This window comes from Python bivittatus, unplaced genomic scaffold (genome assembly GCF_059951505.1).
Source record: "Python bivittatus isolate LINGU-HERP-01145 unplaced genomic scaffold, Pbiv_v1 ctg000020_np1212, whole genome shotgun sequence".
Taxonomy (NCBI): Eukaryota; Metazoa; Chordata; class Lepidosauria; order Squamata; family Pythonidae; genus Python; species Python bivittatus.
This window is the reverse complement of record NW_028277030.1, coordinates 71,998,796-72,021,942: the sequence shown is the minus strand read 5'-3', so window position 1 is coordinate 72,021,942 and position 23,147 is coordinate 71,998,796. Positions and strand designations below refer to the sequence as shown.

The 23,147-nt window shown below is 38.0% G+C and overlaps 1 protein-coding gene across 1 annotated transcript; it reads right to left on the bottom strand.

Moving 5' to 3' along the window:
* Window positions 1-1,618: 1,618 nt before the first annotated feature.
* On the bottom strand, window positions 1,619-21,793 carry TNFAIP3 (TNF alpha induced protein 3). Its single transcript, XM_025167662.2, has 9 exons — window positions 21,390-21,793; window positions 15,851-16,163; window positions 11,380-11,570; window positions 9,932-10,079; window positions 9,170-9,340; window positions 8,678-8,858; window positions 5,589-6,505; window positions 4,649-4,878; window positions 1,619-3,978 (listed from the first exon to the last, which is right to left on the bottom strand). Exons 2-9 carry the CDS (start codon window positions 16,146-16,148, stop codon window positions 3,694-3,696), a joined length of 2,421 nt encoding a protein of 806 aa, XP_025023430.1. The 5' UTR covers window positions 16,149-16,163; window positions 21,390-21,793; the 3' UTR covers window positions 1,619-3,693.
* Window positions 21,794-23,147: the final 1,354 nt, after the last annotated feature.

Here is a 23,147-nt window from a genome sequence, read left to right as displayed (position 1 = left end):
TAGAGTATCATGGGTCCTGATAGACATCTCTGTTTCTTTATTAGGAGACAAAAACACAAATTTGGGAGAGACCACTGCAAATAATTCCATTTCTGGGAAGCAAAAGTTGTAGTGGGGGAAAAAACACCATGGAGTGGAAGCAGTTGCAGAAGAAAAGTCAGGGGAAACAGGAAAAGCAGAGGGAGACATAGGAAATCAGCAGGGGTGACAGAGCACCCATGGACGTAAAACTGGTAGTTGAACTGCTGGGAAAACTGCGAGGGATGACATTATAGGGAAACAAGTGGGTGGCAAGGAAACAGTGATGAAGTTCAGGGAAAGGGAAATTATTTACAGTGTCCAAAAAGCAGGAAGCTGAAGAGTTTTAAAAGGGTCACAGACAGACCCTACTTTACAAATGTCAGAGAAATGACTGAACTCCTTATCATTCTGGGACTGAAAACTCAAGAGAACAGATGAAAGGAGTCAATGATTTCCTGTGCAGAAATTTGTATCCCCAGAATAGCAAATTAGCTTGGAAACCTATTAAACTATTTAATGATGCCTGCCAAATTTAGAGATCAGTTATTAGAACAGCCCATAACTTACTATGTGCTGGATAACAGTCCACATAAAACAAGAAAAACTTTAAAAGCTAATTTTTACTAGTCAATATTTTTTTCCAAAGAAAATACTTATTGCCAATAATGCCTAGTGTGTCAAAAGAAGGGACAATGGACAGAAGGTGAAAGAATAGTTCCTTTACTATAGAACTGAAGTAGATATTATTAAAACTTTTCCAAACCCTTTGGAAAATCCAAATCCAAAAGGAAGGGATTTATCTGGATTGTAGCTGATCGATTAGTTACAAACATTTCCCATTTTTTAAAGAGGAATCTAAAGGATGGAAATCAACAGGGAGAGAAGGGAACTAAATCATTTAAATCAGGACTGGATTTCAGTGTGAATGGTGATGCTGGTTAAGCAGAATGAGGTTGCATTAAACTGGAAGAAGTTTAGGGAGAAAAAACAGCAGCAACAGCTATAAATGTAAAAGATCATCCAATCCTAGAAAGAAAAATGTGATGCTGACATTTTATTAAGACAGGAAATATATACTTTAAAAATATACTTTAAGGCCAAAGACACACTTCTGCTTTGAAAAGTTGCATTGTGGAAAGAGAGCAGCACAAAGCTTGCAGAAGAGGGGGATATGGGCAGTTCCTTCGAGGAAAAGCAGAGACATGAGAAGGATTCTCAGGAGTTTGGGGAGAAGAGGGACAGGAAAGAAAAGGAAGATAATCAGTACAGAGGAGCACCGGTAGACATGGTATAAAAGGAAACAATCCTTTTGTAAAGAAGCATAAAGTAATTAACCTCTAAACAGAAACCACTTATATATCCATTTTATCTTTTCTATTATTATTAAATAAAGTTTAAATTGTTAATAAAAAATTGGGCCTCTGAGTTAGAGAGATGGACTGTACTGTATTCCCCAACCTTGCCTAAGATGCACCATTACCAGAAGAGCTGCTGGTAAGAGGGATGAGCACATCAATATAAGGATTTTTATCAGTTTTGGAGTGGTGGCAGGGAGATTTTAGACTACATTTATTTATCCCCAGAATAAATTTAAAAGAAACAATACCACTTCTGACCAATTAACCCGGTTTCCCCATAACAGAAACAGAGGAACAGACAGCTTTTCACATGGATGGACCCCTCATAAGGGACATTTTCAAACAATCACAAGAATACATTTAACAAATCCTTAAATAATTTATTTTTGCTGCTGGATTTCCCTTCATCATCTTCCCCATTCCATATTTACAAGAAGGATTAGTTTTTAAGGAAGACAAGAATGAAATAAAGAGTAAATTATTGTATCGGAAATGTGCAAATTTCAAAATTACATTTTTTGAAATAATATAAATATTTAAATATGTCTTCACATTTAACAAAGATCACAAAATCATATAAAGAAATTTCAATAGCAAAGGACCATGACGTTAGCAGTGTTTCCCATAATGGAGAAGAGACTATAGTGAAGGATTAAATATACACATGCAGAATGCAAGAAGCCTCAGTTAGCGTTCATGCTTTTCCCCCCAGTCCTATTCAGAGAAAGAATAAGAGACGCATGAGAGCCTGGGGAAAAATGGAAGATTTAGATGGCAGAGCTCCAGACATTTTCTTGTTTGGTGCTTAACCCAAATAATATGCAGATGTGGCAGATAATGGCCTGAGATTGAAAGCTGACCCCAAGCACTGAGGAAATAAATAGGATTTTACAGGAGTGGCCCTCTTACAAGCAATACAGAATATATTTTCTCCTCAGTATTAGATATATCAGCAGTCAGATACAACTGAGGACTGTAGGGATGTGTGAATGTGAAAAACAAACCAAAAAACTGATCCTGCCTCCTTTGGGAAGCTCATAGGTCAGAAGTTAAGGCTTAAACTGTAAGGGCTCAGTGACCCACAGAAGATCTGCCTTATTTCTCAGTAAATTCCAAAAGGGTTGGGACAGTTCAGCAAACTTTTGATCAACTAGTAGAGGTCAGGCATGAAGAGAAAGCAGCTTTGTTATACCATCAACAATACAGACATTCACTGTTACACCCTACTCTCAACGGACACAGAGTAGGTTCATTCTGATCTGTCAGTCTGCTTCCATGTCAACCAATATACATGAATATCTTTATTCAGGAACTTTTCTTTTTCTTATGTCCCCGTCCCCCCCCCCACTTTTTTTCCTCCCAAAATGATATACTTAAAAGTACCTATGTTCTTTCACATTCTAAATTATAAGAGGTTTAGTAACTACATCCTCTTTCAAACCACACAGAACAGTAAATGGAAAAACACCAGTCAGCGTTCCAAGGCCAAATTTTTATGGGGTTATAGCTGTTCTACGTGCATAAAACTTTCATTTGGAAAAAATACTAAATAAAACAAATAAAACAGCAGCAGCCAGCCACTTAAAAAGGATAAGCAAGCAAAAATTGTAAACAGTTCTCCCACAACTTCCTAATATTTTGTTCAGTCTTAGCTCTACCATATCAGCATTTTCAGAGCAATCAGACACACAATTTTGATGACTGTTGTAGAAAACTGGTCCTTTCAAAACTTTGGCTGGTTTCACTACATTCAGAATGCTCACAATTTAGACAGAATGCAAGAGACATATCAGCAAAAAGAGCATGCAAAGAGCAGCATTTATCTATTTCTCTCATACATATAGATATTCAATACAGAACAGAATCCAAAATATTCTGGAGAAAAGGGGTTTTGTAGTCAAGTATAAAATGTCCTGCCAATTGCCATCTGTGCCAGAAGCAACCTACTTTTCCGTCCCAGGATACAACATTCTGGACCATGCATTTATTTTTCATTTGGAAAAAATACTAAACAAAACAAATAAAACAGCAGCAGCTAACCACTTAAAAAGGATAAGCAAGCAAAAATTGTAAACAGTTCTCCCACAACTTCCTAATATTTTGTCCAGTCTTAGCTCTGCCATACCGTGTGTACCTACATCCAACATACCGTGTGTATCTACATATACAAAAAAAAAAAAAATCAGCTTATTGTTTTCCCCCCAAAGTCACCTTTTCACAAAGAGTGAAGAGTATCAGGCCACAGCAATACAGTTAAGTGTTTTGGATATAGCACCATTCTTTTTTCCTTTTGCCAGGCAAACAAAGGCATTTGCTATCCATATATTTGTTTGAACTGATAGCATTCATTGCAGTAGCCACTGCACTTGTTATTACCATAGTGATCACAGGCAGGAGCTTGGCAGCGCTGTTTGGGAAGATCGTCCGCTGGAGGTTCTACCTGAGGTGTTCCAGACTGTCCCCGTTGGCTGACACGCAAGCATTCTTGACACACTTCCCCACTCCTAGAAGCTAAATTATTCCTACATGAAGCTTTAGTACATTTGCGTTTTTGAGAGCTTGTAGTTTTCTGGTGTAAATCTTGATGTTGTCCCGTTTGCTGAAAACATTAAAAGTATCTTTTAAATGGAAAGCAGTTAAAGTTCTCTCTTTCAATAAACCTGTTGCTTGTCTATTAGACTTCAATAACTACTACGGATAAAAGAGATACTTAACAGAATTTAGGTATAACCTGAATATTTTTTAATCATTCCTTTTTAAAAAAGGAAAAACACTTCATTATCTTGAAAACTGTAATGACTACAACATGGAGAATGAGTGAACAACTGCCTGCATGTTAAATAGATTAGCCCTATCCTGAGTTAATCTAAAACCTGGATTTTCTAGTTGTGGTAAAGGTCAGCTTCCCTTTCCTCCCACTGCAAACAACTATTTCCTTACACATTTTATTATGATCTAATCCCTATCAATCTACTGATTACTGAGGAGTAGTAATATCAAAATGACCCATTATGACCCTTTCTATACAGAAAGAATCCTCTATAAAGCAATATTTTTGCTAATAAAAGCAGAAAGCTTAGGTTTCCTCCTTTCCAAGAAGCGGGCAAACATTTTTCATATTACATAATCCTCCAGAATCCTCAACAATGAACACATGAATTCAATAGAAGGCAATGCTTTTGCTGATTCTTTCATGGAATCATAAAGACTTTCTGGGAAAATAGGTACAAGATTACATTGGGAAGAATGAGTTGCATTTGCTCGCTGACCTCTGATTGTCTCACTATTTTGTCTTCAGTTCTTGTGGCTTCACGGAGTCGCTTGCTCTGGGCTTCAATAAAACATTTCTGGCAGTATCCCTCAAGCATTGTGTTTCCTATTGTGCCACACTTTCGGCCTGGGCAGGAAACGGTATTCTGGTAGACGGCAGCTGAGATTCCAGGATGCTCCAAAACAGGAGAACTCACAGAAGACCTTCTGTGATGAAGCACGGAAGCCTCTACAATAAGAGAACAGGCCAAAAACAATCATTCTAATGTAAATGCTGAGGACAGAATGATAAAAGGGCCAAGTTATCTATTTTACCTCCCACATACTGCAACCGCGGTACTGTATTCAGAAGAAATGCTGAGACATATAATTTAGGAAGGCTGTTTTTTAAAACTCTCTGGGGCCTTTTGATAGCTACATAAGAAGCTGGTGACACTTTTTCTCGCAGTGAGATGCATGAAGAAGGACAGGCATCAACTTTCTACTTTTACTATACTTTTTAGTAGAAATAGTATTTTACTATTTCTACCTATTAACCTATTATACAATTGCTATGAATTTCAGTTCCAGATGAATTCAGAAAACAATGTGAAGATCTAAAGTGCCCCAGTAATAAAATTTATCACTAATATTATAAACAGATGTAGTTAGGGTTCTTCTGTGTACCTCAGCAAAATCTGAAAACAGCACTGGAATTTTTAACATTATGGTAAATGACTAATGCAAGCTGAGCAAATTCTACTGTGGCTGCATGTTTCACCTCACAATATAACACCCCAAAGACTTCAGAGTTATGTACTACACTTGATCTTAGTCAAAAGACTATTTTGTTATACTCCATTTGCATTTATCTGGTGTTTTCTTGCAAATTCAAAATGTAGTCCCTCCCAACTCGCAAAGGAAAAGGAAAATAGAACCAAATGACATTCTCTTACTTGCCTTTATTTTCTTGATATTCAAAATAACATAGGGTACAAAAGCCTTCGTTCTGGAGAGTCCCAAAAAAACTACAGCCAGGCTTCCTGCATTTACTGCTTCTCATCCTCTCTTCTGTTCTTTGGGGCTGAACACATGGTAGCACTGCCACCTTATTGCTGTTGGTCACTGTGTTGCAGGAATGCTGCAAAAAACTTTGTGATAGATGGGTAGGATCAGACGTGGATCTCTGATGGCTTGAAGGCACAGTACCAGAGCTGGCATTTGAGGAATGGTCTCTAGTCCGTTTGTAACAAGTGCTACACATTCCCTTGAAGGTTCTATTGGTGTCCTTAAGGCAGGATGTGCAAGTCACGTAATTTGAATGCCTCGGGTCACTTCGGCTATTGCAAGAACTGACCTCTGTAGAATTGTAGCAACGTTCACAAAGCCCATTATATTGCACATTCAGTGTAAAAGGGCAGCCTGGGGTCCTGCATTTCATGGCTGTTGTTTCACTGTATAGAAAAAGACTTGGAGCTGTGGGGGGTGCAGAACGAGGCTCAGTGCTGGAATTTTCAGAGGTCCAGGCAGGAGGCTGCTGGTGCTCATCCTTTGGGTAACTGGACCTATTTACTCGGGGCTTCTCTGAGCCTGTCCAGAAATGCTGCCGCTTTATGGTATTTGCCCGTTGCCTTTGTTCAGAGCACTCGTGGCAGTATGGCTGGGTATTCACAGACATGTAGAAGGGGCAATTGGGAGTTTCACATTTTGCCTCCACAAGGGATAGCTGAGATAACTGCAGCTCCAGCCTGTTCTTTGCACCCATATCCTTCCCAATATATTCACTGCTTTCTTTCCATCTCTTGTACTCATGTTGTACCAGCTGAAAGTAATCTTCCACCAGATTAATCTCTTTGGGCAAGTTACCTTCATCCAACCTTGAAAAGCAAAGAAACAAGGAATTGGTATCACTGGAGGGAGAAAAGGCAGTGATCTTATACAGGCAGGGAGGAAACTGGAAAGTTGGAAGAACTGTTAATTTACATAATCACAAGTGTAGCATTACAACTGCAGAGCCTACACTAATAATATGTTATGGAAGGAAGCAGAATTAATTTCAAAAAGATGAAATTATGGGGAAGAGCTTCATGCGTACTTGTGGAAAGAGTTGATAATGACATTAATGCCTCTTTTAGCACGTTAAGAACACTATTTATTCATTTGTTTATTTATCTATTGAATTTATATGGCTGCCCATCTCCCAAAAAAGTGACGTTGGGCAGCGTACAACAACAAAGTAAAACAATAAATATATAGAAAACAGTCAACACAGACTAAGTTGTAAGGTCCAGGTGGCTTGTGGACCTCCATTCCTCACTCAAATTAGATTTTTCTCTATTAAATAATTTGACTTCTCATCACAACACAGTTTTGTCTGGAAATCATTCTAAATATTACAGCAAAAGAAAGTGGTTGGTAAACTAGTTTAGTTGGAATACCAGCTACGGCCCCTTCTGGTCCAAGATACTTTTGTTATAGTTTACTTATTCCACAGAAACATTCAGCCTTGATTTCTGCAATGCTCTATACAATACAATTGTAATGTTATGTGGGAATGACATTGAGAGACAGGGCAAAGAGACACAACCAAGGGAACAGTAAGATAAAAGGCAGCTGAGCTCACAGCAGGAATGTGGACAGGGCAAGCAGCTCAGAAGGGACCCCCCCCCCCCCCAGTTTCTTATATATACTTCCAGACTTGCAAGATTTCTTTAATGTAACCTTACAATAAAGTGTAATTAACTAATCTGGCCATGTTTCCTGTCTGGTCTAGCCTGACAACAATGTACTATTCAGGAACTTCATTTAATACAGTTGTGGGAGTGGGAGTGACCCGCTCCACTGAAGCAAATAAGCAACTGTAAAGAACAATAGTGTTATAGCACACAGTGGAATGGACTCTGGATAAGGTGATGCTGTTTTAATCAGCAGGTGGGCCACTTTTAAATTGCTATTACCTGTCTTCCTTTGAGAAAAAGCCTTGCTGGTGGACATTTTGAAAGACACCAAATATAATATTCTTTGGGAGGGGGGCATATGCACATACTTTTCATGGAACTCGTAGCTGCCCTCCAAGGACTAAATACACATTCAAGCTTTTGATTTGTTTGTGGATCAGCTGCTCATTTCACTTCTTTTTAATTCTGCCTTATCTTTGTTCCCAACCTGGGAAGTTATTTCATGCCATTCCAGAAGAATAACAGAAAAGAGGCAGATTCAAAGAACTGATTGTAGGAATCTGAGGAGCAGTATGGTTTAATGGATATAATGTGGAAGTGAATGGCATTAAGCTTCCATAAGGTAAGCCCTGATTCAGATTACTGCTCCATGACAGTAATTGACGGGAGGGGTTTACAGGCTTCTCATACAGTTAAAAGAACATGAGAAGGGGACAGTAGAGTTGTATGAGTTTGCCCTTCAAATGCCTTGTGCTGCAGCTATGTTCCCCACTGATAACACCTATAACAGTGGTACTCCCTGTCTTTATATATGGCCCTCTTTGCAGAGTAGGTCCATGGCTCGTCTTCAAAAGGGAGCTCTCTGGGCATACATTGGTATGAATGAACCACTTTTTTTCATGGGTGGAAAGGAATTGTTTCAGGTAACGGTGTTGGCTGGGCGTGTGGCTTCCATCAATAATAGGAATGAAAGGATACGCATTCTTCTCCTCAACCTCCCCACCCCTGCCCCACATACACAAGAGGAGAAGAAGAGAAAAGCATATGAATATCCCTATGCCCCTGAGATAGATGAATTTCACAGAGTAAAATAAAACAATTTCATCTTGGACTGTCCTCCTTGGAGGAAGAGGGGCAATTACAAGGGCAATACAAATGCAGTAGACAATACCTATAAAAAAAAAAATTACTGGCTTCTGACTGAAGATCTAGAGCAGGATCTGCATTCACTATTTTTTGTATCTTCCTGAACTAACACATATGCTTTGCTTGTTTGTTCTTATTAACACTGTATGTCTTTGAAGAGGGTGCTTACAATACTTAAAAAATTATCAAATAATAATGCTGGAAGGGGAGAAGATTTATACTAACTTTGCAGCATTAATGAGATGTGTTGTCCCTGGGTCCCATCCTTGTACAGGAATTTCAATCACCATTAGATAGTCTCTTAGCAGTTTTTCTTTCTCCCTTTCTTCAGAGTCAGTTAAAAAATGCACTTTTAAGTCTTCAAACCTGCCTCTTTCACAGCTGACTAATGGAACTGCCCTGATTTCTGTAGAAAGAAATAAGAAAAAAAGAATGAATAAAATAGGATAGAGAAGAGTACCAAGCAGCAGAAGGCACTAATAGATCAAGTTTGGTAATCTCTATCAAAACAACCAATGGGACTTAAACAAAAGTCTAGTAATGGCATTCATTAGGAACAATCAAGTGATTAAAAATATAGGAAATTCTAAACAAGGCAAATAACTTATCTAAAGTGACTATAACAATTCAAAATAGGTTTGTGATTGTCAGCTTGGAGGGCAAAGGGAACAGGAAAAGGTAAGCACAGTATAGAATTGGTAATGTTCAGATGCATACCTGGCCCACTATCCTTCAGAATAACCAGAGGGGTGAAGTGCATACTGTCATAAGCAAGAATGATAGGATATCGGTAACAATCGTTTGCTGACCAATGGAGAGGCAGATAAACGCCACCAACATTCAGAGGGGAAAAGCTGGAACCTGACTGCAAACTTCTGAGCATTTTATCTGTTTAGATTTGAGAAAAGATGAACAGGTTGAGTTAATATTAGGCTCTTCTATTTTAATTTCTAAACATTCACAAGGACATAAACAACTCAGCGTGACAACATCTTTAGTTGATTTGGGGAGTATGAAGGCTGGAAAGTGAGTAAAGTAATATCATAAATGTGGGGGAGGCTGGGTAGGTGGGAGTTTGGTGGATTTTTTATGCCTAGTCTAGGACACATACATTACAATTCTATTTTTTTCCACTTCAAAACTGTAGGAAGCCATGCTGTTTTTGTTTTTTAAAAAACCATCAAAGTCAAAGGGGACTCTGAAAGTTGGAAAAAGGGAACCTGGGAGTCACCTCAAGCCTGGGGGCTGCAACCCGGCTCTAGAACCTTGATTGCACATTGTACCAAATCACAAGTGCAAATGGTCCCTCAATGGATGAATACAGGGAGGGAGGGAGGGATTACTGTTGGGGTCAAATGATGAAATACTAATGTATTTCTTAGGCAATTATTATGCGGCAGGGACATACCTCAAATTAACGAATGTGGGCTCATAAAATAGGGCCTTAGAAGTTTTACTATTATATCCATAAGTTCTTACCTGCAACAACTATGATGGGACGCCTTAAGATGTTAGCAAGGACAAATATATGGATTTCTTCCAGAGAGGTATACTGAAGACCTCTGTGCGCAATTGACGTTTCTGCAGATGCCATTTTAATAAGATTCTCCCATTCATCTTCCCAGTTCTAATGTAGAAAAATAAGATGCATCAGTCATCATCATGCCTTGCACACCAGAAGTACACTTAAATATATTTTTCTTTTGTGACAAATAAATATATTTTATAGTATACCAGCTACTGAAAGATTGAAATGCTGATAATTTCACTATTGAGGGTAAATTCATTCTATATTTATAATCAAAACTAATCAGGTGGTTGTTTTTACTCTCACTCCCAATCATTTTCCTGGAAATCAATTCTAAACATGAGCAGTCCAACACTGGTTTTATTGTTGTTTTAATAGCCTGCCTACACACTGCTACTTTATTTTATATTCTATGCATGCCTATACCAAAATAAGTCCCAATGGGCTGAATGTGTCTGTATCCTAACCTATGTGTGAGCATGAAGTGACGGTAAAGAGATGTGCAATGGAGCCACTGTCTCATCCTGAGGCTACCAGCTCACAACAGGCTGGGGAAGAGGTGAGGATAGACATAATATTCGCCTGCTGGTTGGATCAAGGTATTTCAGCAATCATGAAAGGTGCAAGCTAGGGCCTGATAAGCAAAACAGGTTTTTTTTAAATCCAAGATTGCTCCTGATGCATTCCCTTTTGAAGCCTATCACAGACAGAAACAGCACTGCTGGCACTTCTACATTAACTTCTAGTGGAACAAGTGACCAGACAAGTAACTACTTACAAGGCTGCCAGTTCAGGACTGAGTATCATTCTGCCTGCTAGGGAAGGACAGGCCAGCTCAGCTGAGCTACTGCTTTTAATCAGGGAGACTAGCGGATTCAGGAGAGAAGGTGGCTAGATATTCTTAGGATGATTTGTATGGACAACCACCAGCAATCTGCACAGTGAAACTGAAAACAGGATGAAAGACTCAACTGGCACAGACTCCAGGATGGAATAGATATGCCCATCCTGCATATTCCCAAGAGGCAGGAATTTTTAAAATGTAATATAATTGGTTTTGTTTTTCATTTTTACTAGTGTTGTAAAGAAATGTCTCTCAAAAATAGGAAAAACAGATGAATGTCAACTTTGTAAGATGTGGGTAGTCCATGGAAATAACCCAACTTGAGGGAGGTTACTTACTTTGGAAACTCCACAATAGTGAAACTCTTTGTTAATAAATTGGGCAATCCAATAAAGTTATAGGGTTACAATGTTTTAACTGGTTGATGGCTCTGCAATTTTACTTTCTTAAACTAACATAATTGCCTCCCATCTTGTGTAATTATCACAAACAATCACAATCCAACCATATCGAGATTTGAAACATTATTCCCTTACATAAACTGGATTGACTTACCCTGGTATCATAGCAGAGTCCTGTTGCCACAAATTCCTGCGATTTAAGTGTTTCTCGTTGCCAGCGCAGTTTAAAATTGCGAGTATCAGCTTCTTTAAGTGCACTAAATAGTGTTTTTCTCAGAAGCAAGTCAACATCTTGGACACCCCACATGTACTGGGAAGCAGCATGCATGAGACAATTTCCATCTCCTGCAGGAGAATGAAAAGTGAAGATATCCCAATATACATTACAAAAAGTATATAAAAGCCACTTAGACTACAGTGGAAAGCATTACGGAAAGTATTTCAAGCCTAGATATTTCAAAATATATATACAATGCCCATTGAACAGGAAATGCAGATGTTTCCAGAAGGAATTATTAAAGCTTCCTCAGGGAATTCTTAAAGATTTAGATAACATGCTCTGGTGTTTCACTGGGTTTTTCTAATCTAGCATCCAACAAAGTAAGGCAGACATCAGTATATGAAATGACAATACTGAACAAGTGACCCTAATGGGATGCTGAATATGCAGGAAACAAGAATAGATCCCTTGATGTACACAGAATCTTAGCGATAAGTCCAAACGGTGGGACAGGCAGGCAATTATAATGCAGATGTTAGGGCTGGCAATCTGCACAGTCACGCAAAAGTGAATGCAGATGCTGATGCAAACATTACCCTTCTAAGTATTAATTATTTTAAAATTTTAAAATATTACAGTGCCTTGTTTAATGCGTATTTATCAAGTTTCGAGAGTTAATTTTTGGATACGTTTTAATGTCTGCTTGCTTACTCTATTACTGTATAGAACTAGTGTGTAAGATCACAGAAACTGTCATTTTGTATTTTCCTCACATATAGATTAGATAATAAGAGTAAGGTTTATAAGCATTTTTAAAGTAGTATGTTCATCCATAAACAAACAAATATCTGGATTTTTTTTTTTTTCTTCAGAACCTAGTCAGTCTGGTTTTTGTTCTCTTGTTCAACTTAGGACAATTCATGGAGGGCATTTTCAATGGTACAGTGGGCTTACTATTTTTTTTTTTAGTAACTATGTTAAAAGGTTTTAAATTCAAAAGAAGAAAAAAGAACAAATGAGTGACATTCACTGCAATGCTGATTTATAGTCTTCTGGCTCAGCAAGCAGAAAAATATGGCACAGAGGTAGGACAATTATTATTACATCCTTTAAAAAAATTCCCTCTGCAAAATCTAGAGCAAAGATAAGAAGTTTTTTTCCCTATGTGTGCTTGTTTTCAGTTCTTTATTGAGAACTACCAGTCCAAAATTCCCTAAGCAACATTTGGAATTCCCCAGTGTTCAGATATTTGACTAGCAATTGAGTAACAGCTATTGCACTTCTTGTTCTGATGTACAGACATCTGAACTGTGAAGTACACACTGGACTTTCCAAGTGGGTGTGGCTAGGCTATGCTGGAATGCCTATTCATTAGAGAAGCGAAATTGCTAGTTAGTAGATGTTGGAATCTTTTAAAATGACATAGTTTCTTTCAATCATTGTCTTTTAGATTAACAAATACATGCAAGGTATGAGCAGCACCCCCATTTCTACAACTGCATTTAATTTTTGCACTGCTTTTGTTAAAACTAACTATACTACAACTGAAGGTGCATTTATTGTTCTGAAAATGAATACAGTTTCCTCTAAAATGAACATAGTCCTGTAAGAATGACTGCATATGGTTACACTTAATGATGCAAAAACTGCTTTTACAAATCCTGTCATTATCTCCATAGGGAAGAAAATATAACTTCATGTCTACGCAGAATCCTTCATATGCCTGGAGTCCTGAGATATCTTCTGCTCTCCTACCCCCTGCAGCCTCAGTTTCCCCCATTCCAGATGTACTGCAATAGGCCCAATCACTGCAATATTCTTTGCTCCTGATGCATAGCACAGGAGTAGTCAATGGTGAAGAACAAGATCTGAAAATGCCCATGGCAGCCATCCTTGTCTTGATGCTCTCCAAATGTGGACTACAAATTCCACTTCCCCAACCAAGAAGGCCAGGCTTGTCCAATACACATCATGAAGACGTTAGTTCAGAAGGAGGACCCGTGGAGATTCAGCTTAAATATGAACTCAAAGCATGGAAGCTAAGAAAAGTGTGACTGCAGGGCAGCAGCATCCATGGATTCGTCAAAGACTGCAGATGCAATGTGACAATCCAAGCTCTGCCTGTTTTTATGTGCTTCGATGTTGCACAGACATACAACAGGGCAGCACTTGGATTGCAATGTCATGGCCTCCATCTTAGTTGTTTTGACATTCTGCAGAGACTGCAATGCATGACTCAATAAATAAAACTTTCAAGGCAGAAAAGTAGAGGAATGTAGATTAGCAACAGAAAGACCTCTATATTTGAATATGGTAGCCAATGAAGAGAGATTTGCCTTTGTTTGAGATGAATCTGCCAGTTCTAGTGTTTGGCCTAAAAATGAACCTTTGATTTCTTTTTCAGAATTCATCACGACACATACTATTGATAACAAGTGACCAATTCATTTATAAAACGTCACAGTCCCATGAGGGGCCCTGATCCTCTATAACAATATACAGAAGAACTGGATCAGGTCAACACCTTTCTAATTTCCACAAAGGCCAATGAAAACTGGATATGGACCCTGTATGTGCTATACTGGATTTTTTTTTTTAAGAAACGGTATTTTTTTCCTTGGATGCTTGTTGTTCTTTTGTTTGTATTTAGATTTTTTAAATACTTTATGCTGCCCAGAGTTGCAGTGGGGTCTGGCAGCCTATAATTTAACAAATAAAAGTTGACAAGCAGGACACCAACACAACAATACAGTCCCATGTTTCTTGGTTACCTTCGTCTAATATTTGAGATTATTTAAATTATATATAATATATAGTCATTTTGACTAGTAGCCACTGATAGACTTGTCAATATTTAACTAATCCACTTTTAACACTGTCCAAGTTGGTAGCCATTTATTTTCTGACAGCAAATTCTTTGGTTAACTGGGTACTTTACAAAAAGTACTGTTTGGACCAAACAGTGAATGTGCAGGTATGCTTGCTCTCTTCCGCTTAAGTGCATGTATACATATACTTAGTCCATACTGACTAAGCAATATAATTTTATGATTGGGACATTAGCTAATTTGGGACTAAATTGCGATTACAGACATTTTAGGAAATGCAAAAATGAAGCTAGGTGAGCAACATATAAATCCTCTTTCCATGCATTAACTTGTGCATATACCTTTCAAATAGTGCCTAGCTCAAACCCCTTCCTATGGAATGTTTCAGAATTGGAAATACAGCCAAAGTTTAGAGAGATTACATTGGAAACACTGAAACTGAGAATGATGCCAGAGCTCCAATGAAGCTTTCTGACAAAGCACTAATCTGAAATTTGTATGAAGAACTCATCTCAGGATAACTATATAGAAGATATTATCTAATATTTTTGCCTACAGATAAATTCTTTTCTGTCCCCTCAAATTCTCATTTAATATCCAAATTTGAAGCATACCACTTGAGGGCCAATATTCATCAGATGTCTCTGCATAAAACTTCTGAACTGATTTGCTTCTTTATGTCATAATTTCAACCTTGTTTTCAAGACTTGATAGAATTGGGAATATGATTTTTAAACAAAAGTCATCAACAAATTCAGGAATACGATCTTCAACATTCACATCTCTTTGTGTAGCACAGAGTCAAATGATTCGACAAGCAACTGTAAGTGTCCCAATCACGTGATAATCACTCCTGCCATGGAAGAATTTGTAGCAGACGTCACATGGTGCTGACATAATGTAAACGGGTCAGAGTCTCTGAAGCTGATTTGAAAATACCAGGACCCACTTATTTCTTTAAAGCTCACAAAAATTAATCAATTCCCAAGTACAACTCCTGAGCTCTTTGTAAAATGAGCAGAATAAATATGTGACAAATAAATAAATACATTCCAAAGTTGGAATTCAAAAAATGCTAACACTAAGAACCAATCATTCCACCTCCTTGTTAAATCTGAACAGCTCTGGGTAGCACCATGAGCAACTGTGGAAGAAACTGCTGCAGATGAGCATTCAAATGCCTTTTGCTTGTATTTGGCATGACTGTGAGGATACCCAGGCTGTATGTGGCTCTAAGAAACCTATGATCTTGAATGTAACATTATATTTGTAAGAAATTAATATAACTTATATTCAGGAGTCCATTTGATAGTAGGAATACATTCCATTTTTAAAAAGAAGAGGAGAAAACAGCTTGTTCATAGTTTTTTCTTATTTGTGTTTTCTTTTAAACAGGGCTCATTCAAGGGCCATTGTTAGTCACTACTGACTTACCTGGTACCCTTCAGATGCATTGGACCAACTACAAGAATACCAAGCCAGCATCTGGGGGGCACTGAGTTGAGAATATTATTAGACGTTATATCTACCTTGCCAGAACAATTATAAATTACAATTATAAAATGAACCTGACTTACCATTAGTCTTCAATGGCATAAGTTTTTTAACTTCTCGACACCAATTTAACTTCTTTTGGCGCTCCAGTGAGTTTAGGGTTGTTTGGTCAATCAGGGATTTTTGAAGAAGTTTCTGAAAAGGTGGGCAAAACTGACACATTCTGAACATCTCTATGGTGTATCTATGCATAGTTTTAAAATGCTGGATAATTCCATTGGTACATTTGACAAGGTCTTCAGACATCAGTTCTCTTATCTTCACAGCTTTCAGCATGTTGCTCAAATATAAAGCCTGAGGAATGATCTGTGATCCAGCCATTTTGCAAGAAGAAACCTAAAAGGAGAAAACAACACTATTTATTTATGGCTTGCTTTACATCACACAGTTTGTCCTAAATGCCCTTTCTAATGCAGGTATATAAAAAGCAGTTCTGAAGGTCACTTTTTAAAAAATTACTCTCTGCATCTTCATATGGTTTATCATAAATCTTAAGCAAACACACACTTGCTGTTGAAATCTGCATCTAAGGGATATCCTTAGATGATGTCAGTTCTAGAGATACCACGGTTGAGTGTACCTAACACAGCAGAACTGGAGACCCATGATTACTCAGCTGTAAATCTTTCTGATGACAATGAATTTCCTTTTAGTTTAGAATCCCCCCATATATTTTTCCATTCCACATTCTCCTTATGATCACACTGTCTACTGACCTTGGGGAATTTTTTTTAAGTAGCACATGGCATAGCTTGGTTTCTTGAATTGCCTATCTTTAATTACATATTGCAGTCTGAAACTCTAGACATTATTAGGATGGTATGGATAATATTGTCCACCATTTGAGTAACTGGAACAGCTCTAAAGAATATTCCAGGTCATTATCTTATAAGGCTCCTTTTTTACAGATAATTAAAAACTTGTATTTCATTTAAATGCAGTGATCTCACATGCTCTATTTAGCAACACTAAGATTAGAAAAATCTGTCCCTAAAAGGAGATGTTTATAATAGGTTTCTCTCTAGGATTTTCTTCCTTAGTTTCAAGAATTGAACTACTATTTTAACCCTGTGCATGAAGCTTAAAAGCTTGGTGACATATGTTTCAGGTATTTAAAGGTTACCAGAATCTTTTGGTACAAAATGTACCAAAAAAAATGCAAAGTTTGTTTTAATCATAAAAGTAGATGTTCAGGGCAACAGGATAAAAAAAAAAAAAAAAAGCTGTTGAAATGGCCATTACTTGTCCTAAAGTGAGTAAGTATCAAAAGATTACTAACCCCAAATGGTATGAAAGAAATAATTTGCATTAAAAATGCATGTGTCTTACAAAGGAAAATGCATATGTTTTACACGGGAAATTGCTTACAGCTGTACTGTAAACAGTACATCTACAGGAATTGAAAACTAAGCAGTTACTGGACCAACAGAAAACTTGATATAAAAAACTAGTTTTAATGGCACTAGGTCATGATTTTTATATAGAAAGGACATAATCTACCTGCACTTAAGCACTCAAGATGAAAGTCAGATATATTTCCCTTAGAGTAGACCCACAGAAATCAATCCTATTGATTTCATGTACTAAAATAAAACAAAGTCTGGATTTCATTCTTAATTACACTAGAAAATTAAATATGTTTTTTCAAAATCTATTTAAATCTTTGATGCAAACAAGTGTTTAATTATGCAGAAATTATACAATTTAACTGTGTTTTAATATTTATTTTATATGTACTATTAATAGTACAAAGGGTAAAAATGTATTAAGACATCACTGATCAGCAGAATAAATAGTAGTGACTATTTTCCCCTTTCTACCAAGATCTTTTTTCCAGAATCCAATGCATATTAAGACACCTAGAATTATAAGAATACAGTACATAAGACATGCGTGTATGCTTTCATATGTAAAGTTAACAAGTGTATATACAGTTCTCATTTCAGATTAGAGATCAGCTCTCACAAGTACAATAGTGGAAGATGGTTTTGAGTCAATGGGAAAGTTGGTATGAATAACAATGATTACTTAAATAAGAAATGTGTGCTTAGATCTTCAACCGGTTCTTTCCAGTATTACATAATAATAGACTATCCAATTTGTTAAGTTCAATTATAAACCTAATTCACATTCCTGATCTGCTATCAGCAGTTCTCTTTAGTGCAACCTTTGTCATGTGGTTGAGCACACTGTTCATCCTAAATTATCCAACCATCATACTTATATTTAATCCTAGTGATTTCAGTTAGTTTTATTTATTTAGCTATATAATGTATATACTGCTTCACTCTGATAAGGTTTTATCCTGGATGATGTCTGCTCTCTTGTTTTTCTTTATCTTGACTACAGAAATCTCACCAACAAAACTGCTTTTAAAAAACATCACTACCATAATTTTAGATATGAGATCTTTGGTGAAGAAAATAAAAGTACAAAAATGTAATAGCTATCAAACTTTTAATACTCAACAAAGTGAAAAATAGAAGGATATTGCTTATAGCAGCTTCTACCAACCTGATATCCACCAGATGAGTCAGACTACAATTCTCATCATACCTAGTGAGGATGGCACAGGATTTTGGTGAATGGGGATGCTGGGAAATGTAGTCAAACCAGGAGAATACCCAACTGGGAAAGGCTAGACTGGGGGTTTCCAACTTCTCAATTGGCTGCTACAGGTAGGCTTAAAATAGAAGACTGATATAAATATCAATCTTGATGGTCATATCAAGCTGTTACAAATAGCACAACAGAATTCTAGCTTCTAATATCTAGTAATCTTAGCTATACATAAAGGAAGATTATAGTAAATCAGGCCATTTGTCCAACACTGGCATGTTGGACATAGTCCATAGTCTGGATGAAAATAAAGGCTGGGATCAGATCAGATCATAATCCTCTTCATGTCTACTAAGAAGTTAGTTCCAAAGAATTCAATGAATTTTACTGTAGAGGAAGTATCTGGGTATGGCATGATGTAAAAGTAGATTGATAGAGCTAAGCAGGAATGAGTATGATTTGGTCAGACTACTTGGCACTTACATATAATGTTCTGAGTTACCTGTACTTTACTAAGCTCTAAGACCAGAATTATAGCTTTTTGAACTTCCACCAGCCAATTCTATCCCATATTTTGGAAGATATTCTCAAACTTCAACCTGCTGAGAGTTTCCTGATTACTGCAGGTTAAAAAAAAAGAATGAATAAATAAATAAAGTCCATTTATTGGACTGTCTCAACTGCCTACAGTTAACATTCTCACTACAAATTCTTGATTCTACTGTTTATGTCCTCAGATGTCATCACTAGGCACTGTGCACGATGAGGCTCTGCTTTTAAACAGTAATTATTTGACTATATTTTCCCACCTTATTTGACACATAGTTACCTAGAAATAATTTTCCTTGAAGTTATTGAGACTTATTTCCAGGTAAAGGGCCTAGGATTGCAGTCTAAAGGTATGTAGTAAAGGGGCAGTAAAGTTTTTTTTATAGATAAACAAGAAGTTCTTTCTCTCAGGTCAACTTTCAGGCTTGTTTTCAAGATGTCATTTGTGTTCTCTCATTATGTGGGGAAACAACTAGAAAATGAGCAGATGTATATTGCTAAAATGGCCAGTTGTGACTACCAAACATAACCTGCTAAGCTGGGGTGCTCTTAGGAATTGGGAACCTAGGGGTAACCAGATGTGGGTTGCAAAAATCTGGGCAAATTAGGTTTCTGTATTTCTTTGCTCCTATTTACTGGCTATCTGGAATTTTGCAGTCCAGTTCTAGTAGATCAAGATTATATTTCACTCTTTGAAATTTCCAGGTAGGGCTGGGAAAGATCCCTGTCAAAAGTACATAGATCAAATGATGTAACTAGCTGTAAGGAAACTACCTATGTTCCATAGCTCATAATCCTCTTATTTATATCTGACAGTGATGAAGATAGCTATTTCCCTAAACACTTTTTCAAATATAATTTAGGGAAATATCACAGCCTCCACTTCAAATCCTGACATACAAGTAAAACAGTTTTACTTCTATGGGTTGTATTGGCCTGGATATCCATAGTTTGAAGACTTATTCATAAAATTCCAAAATCTCATTAGTGAAATCCAGTACTGCATCAGCTACCTTAGGCAGCTGAAATGGCATTAGACTTCTTTTAAAATGTATTATTATTGTATTATGACTACTCAGGAAAAGAAGAAAATCCTTTACTTGTGTCACTGTAATTTGACCAACATTGCATAATAGAGGAGGGGGACTGTACTTGCTGCTCTGTCTCAGGCAGCAAACCATTCTAAATCAATAATCCTACCACCAGCTAACGATCACTGTTAAATAATCTGAATCTCAGTGAAAATTTGGAGATGCATTACTATAAGACCTGTTGAAAGGTTTTATAGAATAACTAACAGAATCCCTTCACTTCAATGGGGTTTCCTTTCCTATAATTAGGATTATATCTTATGGATTCTTTTTTTTTTTTGCACTAGTGGCATATTTATCCATTTTTGTAGTGTAATATGGTATAATTATCATTAAAAGGGATGCATGCATACTGTATTACATCTTGTAACATCCACATATCATATGCATTGTTCTAAAAATAGAGAATACTTGTTTCATAACTATTTGTATGAGCTGTCATACTCTCATGTAACTTTATAGAACAAACAAGTATAACTTGTATGTTTGTAGTTCTTGCTGCAAAGGCTTATTTGTATCAGAGTTCAACCCCAAGTTATTTTCAATACTAAACCCAACTTCTATTATCTATAAACTAATAAAAGTTTCTCTGAGCATATAGGGTTTGCTTTTCCTAGGACAAAGAGCAATCCCACTTTGTTCTTTACACACTTTGTTTAAAGGATCAGACTTTCCAAAGCATATGGCATTGCTTTATGGATATGTTTCCATTAAACCTAATTAGAAGAATTTGTGTGATATATACTTACACATGTTTTTAAGTGGGGAGGAGAATGCATCAACTATATTTACCTCTTCCATGCTATAAATACATCTGAATTAGTTTCCCTGCTTGACTAAGCACCTGTCTTCAGCAAGCCTCATCAACCCTTGTTCATAGTTCAGTTTCCCAACTGTGTAATTACTAAATTAGGCTGAATTTTTGTATGCACATTCTTGAGCGAAAACTACCTCCAACTCACTGGTGTTCTTATGTTCTGAGTAGATAGCACCACCCAGAGACCTTTGACAGCTGGATGAAATAAGGTCCAAGGTTCGCAAAGATAAGTAATCCCTTCATGGCTTCGTAGCTTTTTCAAAATGAAAACACTTTTGCATTAAATAATAAACCTTGGAGCGAAACCACTTCTCCGTTTCTACTTAAGACTGACCCGTAATGCTAAATCTCACTGCCTCCAAAGCAACCCCTTCTCTCCCCCAATTCGTAGAAAAGCAGCTAGGAGAGATGTATCGCCCAACTCCAGACCAGCATCCATTCATGCATTACTGCACAGCCCCCAGGCCGGAGCCAGCCACCCCTCTGCTCCCCTCCGCCAACTGCGCGGAGCAACCCCTCAGAATCAGAACCGGACGCAGGACTTACCGGACCGCTTGGAGGAAACACCCTGCAATCTGCTACTAATCCTCCTCAGTATTAACGAGTCAACGTTGGGCGATGCGATTTGGGGGAGCCATGAATCCCAGCCTCGTCCTTGAGCGCCTTAGGCTGAAGTGCTTCCCTCAGTCTGCTGCTGCTGCTGCTCCTCCTCCTCCTCCTCCTCCTCTTGCTCCCTGCCGCCGGCTTGCCAAGAATTGCAATGAGATTCTGGGTCGGTCGGACCGGACTGTGTGTGTATGTTTTTCCTTCCCTGTTTTACTAGGTGGAACAACACCAACTCCCCCCCCCCCCCCGCCAAAGTTCCGGAGCTGGGGATTTCCACATGCACTTCGGCTTATACACACAAGGGCGGCAAGGGATTTTCCGATATGTGACACCCCTGGCTGGCGGAACAACAGCTGCTTGAAAGACAGGAGCTTGAGATGCGCCCGGGAGTCTCCAGGGGGCGCTGGGCGCACGAGGAAGCGGGCGCATGAGCAGCCCGTCACGTGACCCTCCTGGATCTGATTGTCGTCATCGTGCTCATATGACCTGGATAAACCTTTGTCTTGGAGCCTGGGGTTGGGGTTGTCCCAAATGAGTCACGGCGCGTCTTTGTCCCCTTCTCTTTTATTCTTAAGGAGGGTTTAATTGATTGGTAAGAGGGGCGCTTTTCTTTTCCCCCTCCCTCTTCCAACATTTATGTTTTCATGACCCGGAACAGCATTCACACAAACAGTATATTATTGTGGGGAATTCCCACAGGGAGTGGGTTGAAGGCCTGAGATCTTTCCAGTACCTACATTGGCCAGGGAAGGTAGGATTTGTTGTTTAACAGCATCTGGGCGGCTGCAGGCTTTCTGTTTTGCTAGAGGCTTGCATCTGACAGTGCTTGTACTTCTCATTGCTCTTGGAAACATGAAAATGGAGAGGACAGATAGGGTGACCTACCATCGAGATTCAGAAGCCTGCTGTGTGGGTTCATTATTAAAGTGTAAGAAAGCAGTGTCATAAAGCACTTGGTTGCTTGCTAATTTTTAAATATATACCTTCATTTTTAATTAATTAAAATTGCATTTTTATAAGTTTATGCCTTATAAGTACAGTTAGGAAATATGTAACCCCACCTAGATATGTTTAGTAGTTGGGGGAAGGGCAAGTATAGAGTTCTTGGTCCTCTCTAAGCTTAGTTGTTTGCTTGTAGACGTTTCATTATCCAACTAGGGAACATCAGCGCACATCAGAGAGCACCAAGGACTCCACAGTTCAACTTTGGCTATGGGGAGCATGTTTGGCTTTGGGAGCAATATATTCTCTTCTATTAGAAAGGCAAGTAACTAATTCTCCAATTAAGGGGTAAACAAGGAAAAACAATGCCACTCTGTTTCTGAACTTCAGCAGGATTTTGTTACATTTGTGAGTTGTGGACTAGTTTTCTCCTGTATAAAGCTCTCTGTGCAAAACAGTTCATATATTACAGAGGCTAGGTACTTACAGGTTCTAGTCTATTCTGAGATCATACTGACAGTGGGGGGAGCAGATGCTACCCAGCTTCCCCCTTTATGCACTGACCATTATCTTCAGTAATCAGGACTAAAAATCTATCAGACACACATCACACATGATCTGAAAGCCATCGAGGGTGGACTGGGTGATCTACTGTTTCTAAATATGTTGGAAGTCATGAATTGCTGAGATGATTTCAGCTTATGTTCAAAATATGATTAAAAAGTGTGACCTCTGCTTGGTCATGGAGTACTGATG

Bases quoted from the DNA above. Each gene is read 5' to 3' on its own strand.
- TNFAIP3 (XM_025167662.2), bottom strand. From the start codon at position 16,148: ATGGCTGGATCACAGATCATTCCTCAGGCTTTATATTTGAGCAACATG. The intron at 10,080-11,379 runs GTAAGTCAATCC...TTTCTACATTAG, and splicing joins GACTCTGCTATGATACCAGG to AACTGGGAAGATGAATGGGA. The intron at 8,859-9,169 runs GTATGCATCTGA...TTCTTTCTACAG, and splicing joins TCTGAAGGATAGTGGGCCAG to AAATCAGGGCAGTTCCATTA.